Below are 10,400 nucleotides of genomic sequence, written 5' to 3' on the forward strand. Positions count from 1 at the left end.
TGGGAAAGGGGTTATTATTATTTTATTTAGTCAGTGGGGATTCTAGTTTGAATCCAGTAGATGGCGATAATGCGACATTTTGGATGCCAAACGCCACTAAAACCAATAAATAGAAGAAGAGGATGTTTACGCAGCTGTGGTTGACAGGCAGCTCGTTAGGCCTGCTACCTGTTTGTAGACACGCCATTGACCGCCAAAGACGACGGTGGAGGGTAAAGTAAGAAACTCTTACTGTCATTGTAAATAATTAATTCTACTTCAAATGAGGGAACTTTTCATAGTAACGTTGCTTCGTATTCCTGCTGTTGTGTCCCTCTTGCTGCTCAACAAGTTAGCAAACTGACGTTAACTTGAACTTCTTGGACGAAACATTCTTAATGAGCAACTTAGCTAAAATTTTGTTTTTAGGTGATTTTGTTAGCAGACGTGCCTGCTACATACAGGTAACCATAAGTTTATAGTACACGGCGTTATTCCGGTGGAGTAATAAGCCTATGACTGCATGACAAATAACTGGGTGTGCTGCGGTTTGTTGTTGTGCTGAGAAATCTCTGGAGTCAGTGCTGGCACGTCTGAATAGGCTCAGACCCACAAAGGTTGATGCAGCAGAAATAGCTGGACTCACAGACACTGCTGCCTTCAGTATTTTTTGATGTACTATATCTGTGATTGCCAGCGAGTTTTATTGCTGGCTACTTTGCAGGTTTGTAGCTCACTCTGAGCTCGGACAGACACAGAGGCAGACTGTTTGTCATCCTAGGTGTGTTCACTCACTGTGTACTAAAAGTAAACAAGGTTTTGTCACGGAAGTGTTTACTTAAGACTAACATTATATTGAGGTGAGTTTTGCTGTTAGCTATTTTCAATATTTGTTGTTATTTGTCAAGTAGGTTTGTGGGCTGGTAATGCATTGAGGAACCAATGGAGACCACAGACCGTGCCACTGAAGGCGACCCCCTGAAGAGGGGAGAGGACGGGGTGGAGACAGGAACAACACCTCCAGCAACAGAGCTGAAGGGGAAGACTTGTAAGGAAGTCTTGGGCTTTTCTAAACTGACCCACTGGAGAACTGCGGTCTTCTTCCTCTCCTTGTTTATCTGCCTCACCATTGTGTTTGCCTTCTCCTTCATCATCCCCTGTCCCGTCAGACCACAGTATATGAGTGCCTGGAACAGGACTTTCTCTGAAGCAGGTGTGTACCAGTATGTGTTTTTTATTGCTTGCTAATGATGCAAATGTGGGACTAACTACTACTCCCTTTTTTTCTGCTACAGCAACCTATGATTTCTTAGCTATTGAAGAAGCAAGCAAAGACAAGGTGTTGGATGTCCTGTTTGTCCTTAAGGACACAGAAGGCAGTCAGAACAATACATGCAGCGATGCAGGTATAAAGTGTTCATTTAATCATGAGGAAACAGGTTTTTGAATGGTTGTCTGTATTATGGTTGTTTTGTGTAACTTAGATGTGTGTGTGTGTGTGTGTGTGTGTGTGTGTGTGTGTTCGTTCCAGGTCTGCCCTCGCCATGTGTGTTTGTCCTAGCAGTGGATGGGACAGATGGTGAAACCTTGTGGGAACGTACATTTAAACCTGAGTTCCACTGGGCCCAGTGTGGTATGGATGAAGAGACAGGCAGGACCTGGCACTGTCTGCTGTCCCACTCAGACAAACTGTCAGCCATTGACAAATTCACTGGTAAGTGACTCATTGCATGTCTGTTATGTATACTATTAATTACATGGAGAAATGTCAGTAAGTGGACCTTGAGTGAAGATTATTTTGTCAAACTACTATTTCCAAGGTCAAAAATGAACTTGCACTCTCAATGAAAGCTGTAGTTTTTGCTATAAAATCAGATAAACTCAATCAGATTGCGTGCTCTGTTCCTGTGCGATGTATGTTTTTGTCAGGTGCAGTCAGGTGGCAGCAGACTCAGCCTCCTGGTCTGCACACCACCTTGCCTGTGCTCAGTGTCCCAGATCTGGATGCGGACGAGATCGGCGATGTGGCTCTGGTGGCTCCTGACGACACACAGGTAAGCATCAGTGATATCATTCATAACTGCCACATTTCTGTGGTTGCCTTGCATCTTACGGCATAAGGATGGAGTTATAGTGTGACTCTGAGTTTTGAAGTTTTTTATTTGTAACAGACTGTAACAGGACTCAAATATGCAAATACAAAGCTTTTGGCTGTGAAATCATCTGTTAACTTAGCTGTAAAATAGAATTCACCAAATATGTCTCCTGTCATATCTGCAGACTCAGCTGATATTCCTCTCAGGGCGGACAGGTGACCAGATTGGCTCTACCGTGGTTCTTGATTCTACAAAAACAACCAATCATCTCCTCTATCGCACTACAGAAGGTTCTCACTATGTGCTGCTTCAAAACGGTGAGTACGAGTCACCACAAGTTACTACATATTACTGCATAGGTAGTTAAGAAGTGTTATAAATTAGAATTGCTGTTCATTCTTTTCATCTTTCTTTTGTTTTATAATTATAACTTTGCTCATGACTGTTCCAATAAAAGACATTTGTGTACATAGTTTTAAAATGTATTGATTTATTATGTCAGCCTTGGTTTTGGTTTCCCAATGTTGATACTGGGGCAAAAAAAATCACCTGATTTCATGCTCCAGTACAGAGAAGTATACCCTTGGATGTACAATATGATATGATAGCAGTAGTGAATGATTTTGTGCTCCTTCAGATACTGGCTTGTATGGATTGGCACTTTGGAGGATCGCTGCCAAAGCTAAAGCGGGGTTCGAGGTGGGCCTCAAGAAGGATAAACACTGGGAGAAAAGTGCCAGTACCACATCTGATCTTGTACCAGTCTACTTGTAAGAAAAATGAAAGCATCTGGATCAACCAGTTTATTATCATTTCATCATTGTAGCTTTAACCAGCTTTGTGACTTTTGCTAATGTTTATTTCCTCTTTGTAGGTCTGACTCAGTAAAACAAGTGCTGAAAATAGGAGAAACAGATGATCACTCCAACCTGCTGCTTGTGACTGGGAATGAGGTGGCTTTAGTTGATGGAAAAAATCTGGAGCTACTGTGGAGTTTCAATACCAGCTCAGTCCTCGGGTAACACTTGTGTTTGTATTTCTTTTATATTGCACATACTGAGCAATTAAATCGAGTTGAAGCAAGGATTGTTGATAGTAGATTAATGATCAACAGAACATTAATTGGCAACAATTTTGATAATTTTTTGATCTTGGAAGTTGAAGTAATTGAGTCATTTGTATTGATGAATATCTGTATAAAACCCCCATAGATACACTATGGTCATTTTTGTTTTGTGAGAGTAAAAATGTGCGTTTTAAATATCAAAGTAAATCACATAATGTTATAAGCAGACTTGTTGAGTCATACATGTTTTCTTTCATTCAGTAAGCCCTCCTTCGGTCACTTCAACAAAGATGGCGTACTCGATGTTGTGGTTGAGGAGTATATTGGCAACTACACAAAGAGGGTAAGTTGGTTGAAAATGTTCAAACACTGCTGTGAATAATTCCTCTGCACAGCTTCTCTCATCTGTTGATCATCGGATGATGAATTTCTCACTGTCTATCCTGTATTCAGATATTAATCCTGGATGGGAAGTCTGGCGGTGTGCTGTGGGAAGTCAACCTTTTGGCCAGTCCTAATTCACCCCGACCCGCCTCCATACACACCACCAACAGTTTCTCCATCTTCATGTTTTGGGGCATGATGCCCTCAGAAACTAACTCTTCTGTAAGTTCCTTCATGAAAAGATGCATGTTAACAGCTTTCTCATAGATACAACTCAGTCATTCAGCAGGTTACAAGATTCTCAAAACGCTGATCTGACTGAAATGTTTCTCTTCAGGTACATGTAACTGGTGAACGACGTTCTTACATGCTGCTTCCTCTGTATTCCAAAGTTCTCCTTGAGTCACCCAATATCATGGACCACATAGTAACATTTAAAGGTGCTTTTTGTTCTTATTTCAATTTATATTTTTATTTGACTACAACGTGTGAATTACTGTTTCGGGGAGGATTGCGGGAACACAGGTGCCAGCACTTTGTATGACTGTATTTGTGTTTTCGTCTCAGCTACGCTGTTGGAGCGTGGACGTCACGCTGCCTACTTCCTGCTGACAGGTCCACCTGACAGGACAGAAGGAGCTGAAGGCACGGTTGTCCTCAGCAAGCGAAAGCTGAAGCAGGACGTCCCTTCCAGCAATGTCCTCCGTATCGGCACCAGCGGACCAGAGACCAATGAGGACATCAAAGAAGCCTTCAACCGACTCCGCTTCAGCGATCAGTGAGAGGACCAACTGTAACATGCACCTTTTAGCTCCAGTTTGTGCCTCTTATGTACTAGCAAACATCCAGGTCACTAAGTTAACCATAAGTTATAAGATACTGTTTCATGCAGACGGTTAGAAGAGCTTTTGGGGTTTCTGGGATACTTTCAGAACAGCAGTAAGTGTTTTTAAACAACCTTGTGGGTTTTTCAAACATTGCTGGTTAATTTAATCTCCTTATATGATGGTAACATCTGTGATCTTAATCTATCTAACGCATGAGAGGCACAGACTGGGGCTAGAACAGCATGTCCTCAGTGTTAAAACATTTTGGCACAGCTGACTGTAATGTAGCTCAACTTTACTTTAACCAAAATGTATACACTAGCTATGACTTTCCATCTGCAGACAACCAAAGAAATTCCTCTATATTTAGAGGACTTGGGCTGGCTGGATTTGACAAGGTTCTTCCGTTAATCCCCACTGGACTAACAGGGCATTTTCTGGCCTCAGACTTGACTGCATACCTACTATCATGAGTTTGATCTCATTTAGCGTCCAAAGAGCTACTGTTCTCTGACAATCACTGTTCTCCTGCTGACAAACGTGTCATAGCCTTGCTGTATTGTTTCTAGCACTTTCATGCATCGATGTAATGCTCTTTTTTTTTAAATTGCCAAGGCCAGATTGTTAAAATCTGGATTATTTTGTGGATCTATGCAACTGTATGTCACACTGTGCTTTAAACGTGGCAGATGCAGCCACTGAAGTTTGTTTTCACTACAGGCGGTAGTTACGGTGTATTCCATATAACAATCATAGGGCTCGTTTTCTTTGAGTACTTTTTTTCTGAAACTGTAACTTGAAACATGGCAGAAACCCCACCAATCTTCAAGTATCCTTTTCTCCAAAATATTGAGAAGGCAGTCTTATAGTCAACACTACTGCTGATAATCAAGACATTTGTGTCTGTTACTCACTGAATCCAAGATGCTGTAACTATTAATGCTCTTAAACGCACACAGACTTAACTTCAGGCCTCCTTTGAGACACTGCTGAGTCTCAAAAGTTCACCTAAATATTGAGTTATTGCTGTGGGTGAGCAGCTACTTATGAAGCAGTTTTTCTAAGTGATTTTATATTAGCTAAATATATGAAAACGAGGTTTTTTTTTGTCTTTGCTGTACATTAATATATTTAACCTGTGGGGCAGGCGTTTATTGGAGCTGACGTTTCTTTCTGATTTCATGTTTTAATCTGAGCAATATTAAACCATTTTAAAATAAGTTTTGTTTCATATCAAAGATGGATCTTTTCATGGATGCAAATACACTACCAGTCAAGTTTTAGAAAACCTCAGTTTTTCATGTTTATATTGAAATTTACGTAGTTTGTGTCAATGTACAAACAATTGGAGATTAAAAAAAAGAAATGGAAACAAAAAATAGCCAAAGTAACCACCTCTTGGAGACATAAGAGCTGAACACACAGTCTTTCTACAATGGAAATCAAAATATAGTTTAGAAAGTTATTCCAACACTGTTGCACAAGCTCCCACAAATATGTTGCGCGTACAGGTTGCTTTGCTTTCACCCTTCTGTCCAATTCATCCTAAACCAGCTCCATGACTGTGCTGGTTCCATGATTTGAAGCCTACCGTCTTCTTTTCTTCTAAGGTAGTTCTGACAGGCTGGATGGATGTTTTGGATTATTATCTAGCTGTAGGATGAACACCTGACCAGATAGGCGTAGACCTGAGGGTTCTGTAGGTTGCTGTGAAGCTCTTTTGGTCCAGGCTGCCAGTCTGTCTTTGTGCAAGTCGCCAATTGGATCCAGCAAAAGAGTCTCAGACCATCACGCATCCTCCATACGTTTATGCAGACAAAGGGTTTGGAAGTAATCAACTAAAGTTGGGACACCTGTAGGAATTGTTTGCCTCAACTTTAAAGGTGTAATTCACCTCCTCTGCTGGCGATAATAAATGAATTGTTAACCTGTTATTTGATTCCTAAAATTTTACAGAATTTTTCCAGGTTTTGGAGCATTTTTTTTCTTTACTTCTGGCAGTTTACTGCTTACCTTTGTACCATCAAGATTATCCACTGGTCTTGGTCACTTTAAATTTCAATAAAAACTGGAGAAACAGCTGTTTTCTAAATTTTTGAGCTTAAGTGTACAAAAGTATAAAATATCTGCGACATCTTGCTTATTGTAGCCATTGAGGTTCAAGTTGCTGATTTAAGTTGGTAGCTCTCTCTGCAGAACAATTGTGTCTTATGAAAGTAATAAAATCCTTAAAGTCTCATTTATGGTCAGTATAAATTGAATGAGGGACATCAACTCTGGATAATTTTGCCTTTTTCATGCATTCACCAATAACTGACTTGAGGAAAAAAGGATATTTGTACATGGGACTTTTGTTATGTAATTTTCTACAATTTAAAAAATAGAGTTATGATTTAATTCATACAAATTAGATTTGATTTTGTCAACAAACATAGATTGTAATTTCAATTTATTGACATATTCAATACTTAATCAATGAAATACTGTCAATTTAGCCCAGAGCATATCTATATATATATATATATATTGATCAGACCTTCTGCTGCCCTCTTGTGTTACAACACTTAAACATTAAGTGAATGCTTTCCAACAGCATATAGCTGCCATGCGCAATAAAGCGCAGCCTGCCTGACATGCAGTCCAGTGTATTGAAGTCCGTCACGTATCTCGACGTTGCGCCGCGCCGTTCAGTTCTTACCGCGTGTCCTTAAATCACCGTGACGCACGGCTGCTGACGGGCCCCCTGAATTCATTTGGGGAATAGAAAGACACGCCTTTTAGGGGGAATAGCCGGATCATGAAAATACATACACTACCGTACCTGCCTTTTTTCTTTTCTTTCTTGTCTTTTTTTTTTTGGAAAACGTACACGGCGGGAAAATGAAGCAAACTGGGTCAAGGTATGAGGGGATGGAGTCGTGCGGTACGTGAGGAGAGAGGCGCGCAGACAGCACGCTGGAGGATCATGATGAGGATACTGCCAGGACGCACCATCCCATCAGTAAAGTGGGATTAATGAATGAATGAATTAGAGCAACACAGCTCTCCATCTACCATTTTTCCGATCAGGGCTCTTACTGGGGCTCAGAACCACCATCTGTGACAGTCTCAACAGAAACACAAAGCCACATTCATGCTCTTTTATATCTATTTAACACACTCGATATGACTCAACAGTATCGATGCTGCGCCCCCACATGACCTGACAGCTGCAATTCCTAGACAGTGACTTCAAACTGAGCGTTTGCCAGTTTCTCTCGTTATTTCTTCATCTGAACGCTGACGTACTGAGAGATATGCTGCCTTTCACTAAAACAACACCCAACAAATCCATATGAGATATCACAAAGTACAGACAGCTATTAATGATTAACAGAAATACTTGAATAGTTAGAAAACTTCCGCCATGAAAACCCAAGTTCACAGATGTGCGAAACATAAATTAAAGATGGTTCAGGTCACTTGCATCTAATTACCCGAACATCACCTGAAACAGACAGGTGCAGGTAGTAGTGAGATCTGTGAGACACACACACACACACACACACACTCTCTCTCTCTCTTTGTGTGTGTGTGTGTGTTTCTCTCATTTCAATGTGACCTGCGTCCGCCATACCGTTATGATTGGATTGCACGGCTGCAACAGAGTGGAGCTTCTTATCAGAGCAACGTGACACTTTTCACCGTCCGGTATAAAAGTCACTTTGAGCTCGAGCCAGCAACTGCTACAAAAGGTAACGTTTACCTGCATGTTTTCATTTATTCGTTTAATATTTATCATCAGAAGCATACCACAAGTGTTTTCAAGTGTTTATGTGTATATTAAGTTATGTGCAAATATATTGATCCAAAAAAGACAAGGCTCAGTCGCATTGTCGGAAAATGATATCACTAATGAGTTTCGTTTAAAAAAACCCATTATCCACAAGCTGTATTTCACCTTGCAATAATTAATAATCTTGGTAAAATAAAATAAGCGTATTAGCGGTTAGAATGAGACAGAAAGTGAAAGTAGTTTATATGAGGAAATGTTTTAAAGACTATTAATAAGCAGTCGAGCCAATATCCTTCACTACGTATTGTTTTCGCATTTTCGAGCAGAACTCCAATTATCAAGTGCTTTTTTTGACAGTCTTTATACCCGCATGTTATTATTATAGATGTGGTTTGTAAAAGAAAAGGAGTATTTGACGACAGACCTAGCCTACATTTCTAGAAACATCCTTGAGGTGCCGCATGCAGCACCCCAAATCCTCCCAAAAAATAAGCCTCTGCTGAGCCTGTAGGCGCTGCGCATCTTCATCAACATCACGATTTATATATTCTATGTTTACACTACACAAGATGTCTGGACACCTGTGTTTATGTCGGTCTGTGTTGGGAAACTTGCGTTTGATACATACTGAGTGTTTATGTTTGTAGCGAGTCTTTGCGTGGTGATTATTCTCTCGGATCTTATTGTATACGTTGATTATAATCTTTTGACAGAGGTGAAAATGGCTGAAGACATTAAGGCCAAACTTGAGAAATATCGCACTGCTCCCTTTGATGCCAGATTCCCCAACCAGAACCAGACCAGGAACTGCTGGGCAAACTACCTGGGTAAGAGTGCCAGTCAAGGTCAAAACAGTCAACTGACATTTCCCACATTTCTAAATCAAGTTAAATTACTTATTTTACAACCTTTAGATGTTAAAATATAATGCAAAATCAGAAAAAAGTCAGATAAAACTAAGAGCTCATCTAAAGTCTTAAAGAGGTGTTGACCTCTGTGCTGGATGTCATCCAGTTTGAGATTTCTTGCGGGTCACTGACATGATCCTTCCCTCTGAAACCTGGATAGAGGCCACAGGCCTTTTTTTAATATTCATTGTTGTTGTTTCTCTATTAATAGACTATCACCGCTGCCAGAAAGCTCTGGATGCTAAAGGAGTAGACACTGCCCCGTGTGAATGGTACAGGAGGGTCTACAAATCACTCTGCCCCATGGCCTGGGTAAATATTTTCCTTATATGTCAACTTTTTTTTTTCTACTTACAGAAACCACTTTTCCAAAAAGGGATGAAGTTGAAGAGTAACAGCAGACTATACTCTGTGTGTGTGTGTGTGTGTGTGTGTGTGGGCTGAGTTTGTTTAGCAGGGGTCAAACAACTTTATCGTTCTTCAAATTCCTGCGAGTCTCTGCTCAGTCCTGAGAATCAAAACAACATGAAGAATTTAAGTCCAAAATTAGAGATTGGAGATCCCCCTTTTTAAATAAAATCTCAGCTCAATACAAATGCAGGAAGATGCAGCCTGTTTGAATTTATGTTTTAAGCCAAAATCGATGTATAAGATCCATATATTTTTTTTGAAATATTGACTGTTAAACATCAGAAATCATCATCACCTTTTTCCCAAAGTGAACATGTTGTCTTGGATTTTAATGAATTCTTCATACATTAGATGACATTGCTTGTTGTGTCATTTCCTCTGTTATATGGGGTCTTAAACTCAATGGTGCGTTTCTCAAACGGCCCCAATCAGTGATGTCACAGTAGGTGTTTTGCTTTTGACAGCTAATGGGAAACATTAGACCTACTCTGACATCACTCTTAATAAAAATGGATTTATTCTCTTTTAATTTAACATTTTCCCACCAACAGTTTTTTGTCATAAATATGTCACAAAGTTAAGTTTCACTCTGAAATTGTGTACCTTTAGATCCAGAAATGGGATGACCAGAGAGCAGAGGGGACCTTTCCAGGAAAAATCTAAAGACTGCCTTCGCCAAAGCTGCTGGACTGCAAAGATGTAGTCTTCCTAGCTAAATGTTTGTATCTGTGGTTGGAGAGCTGTGTGGCACCATCACCACCTTTCCACTATTGATGCTGTGCCACATGAGCCATCTATAACTGAATGTTCATTCCTTACAAATACCATGAGATGTACTGCATTAAAATATCTCAGGATATATTTATGGAGCTCGATTGTCCCCTCTGTTTTTCTTTCTTTTTTTTTTTCCTTTTACTGTGAGCTGTTCATTGCACCAGAGAGTATTAATAGATA

General features: G+C 40.2%; 2 protein-coding genes across 5 annotated transcripts; both read left to right on the top strand.

Moving 5' to 3' along the window:
- Positions 1–77: 77 nt before the first annotated feature.
- Positions 78–5,718, top strand: fam234a (family with sequence similarity 234 member A). Of its 4 annotated transcripts, none has more exons than XM_067576880.1 (12): positions 78–212; positions 891–1,192; positions 1,275–1,385; positions 1,511–1,693; positions 1,909–2,033; positions 2,260–2,392; positions 2,713–2,845; positions 2,950–3,093; positions 3,403–3,484; positions 3,595–3,747; positions 3,863–3,965; positions 4,093–5,718. In XM_067576880.1, the coding sequence occupies exons 2-12, from the start codon at positions 922–924 to the stop codon at positions 4,305–4,307; spliced, it is 1,653 nt and encodes a 550-aa protein (XP_067432981.1). In that variant the 5' UTR covers positions 78–212; positions 891–921; the 3' UTR covers positions 4,308–5,718. The 4 variants fall into 4 exon arrangements, with proteins under 4 accessions (XP_067432981.1, XP_067432980.1, XP_067432979.1 ...); XM_067576879.1 differs by having other exon boundaries at positions 82–217; positions 888–1,192; XM_067576878.1 differs by having other exon boundaries at positions 83–217.
- A 2,208-nt stretch (positions 5,719–7,926) lies between these two features.
- On the top strand, positions 7,927–10,315 carry cox6b1 (cytochrome c oxidase subunit 6B1). The gene is made up of 4 exons (XM_067576882.1): positions 7,927–8,086; positions 8,841–8,954; positions 9,247–9,347; positions 10,056–10,315. The coding sequence occupies exons 2-4, from the start codon at positions 8,849–8,851 to the stop codon at positions 10,107–10,109; spliced, it is 261 nt and encodes an 86-aa protein (XP_067432983.1). The 5' UTR covers positions 7,927–8,086; positions 8,841–8,848; the 3' UTR covers positions 10,110–10,315.
- The last annotated feature ends 85 nt before the right edge of the window (positions 10,316–10,400 follow it).

Source organism: Thunnus thynnus, chromosome 20 (assembly GCF_963924715.1).
Source record: "Thunnus thynnus chromosome 20, fThuThy2.1, whole genome shotgun sequence".
In the NCBI taxonomy this organism is placed as follows: Eukaryota; Metazoa; Chordata; class Actinopteri; order Scombriformes; family Scombridae; genus Thunnus; species Thunnus thynnus.

Coding starts and splice junctions, on each gene's coding strand:
- fam234a (XM_067576880.1), top strand. CDS start 922: ATGGAGACCACAGACCGTGCCACTGAAGGCGACCCCCTGAAGAGGGGA. Junction 1,386..1,510: donor CAATACATGCAGCGATGCAG/GTATAAAGTGTT, acceptor TGTTCGTTCCAG/GTCTGCCCTCGCCATGTGTG. Junction 3,748..3,862: donor CCTCAGAAACTAACTCTTCT/GTAAGTTCCTTC, acceptor GTTTCTCTTCAG/GTACATGTAACTGGTGAACG.
- cox6b1 (XM_067576882.1), top strand. CDS start 8,849: ATGGCTGAAGACATTAAGGCCAAACTTGAGAAATATCGCACTGCTCCC. Junction 8,955..9,246: donor CTGCTGGGCAAACTACCTGG/GTAAGAGTGCCA, acceptor CTCTATTAATAG/ACTATCACCGCTGCCAGAAA. Junction 9,348..10,055: donor CACTCTGCCCCATGGCCTGG/GTAAATATTTTC, acceptor GTGTACCTTTAG/ATCCAGAAATGGGATGACCA.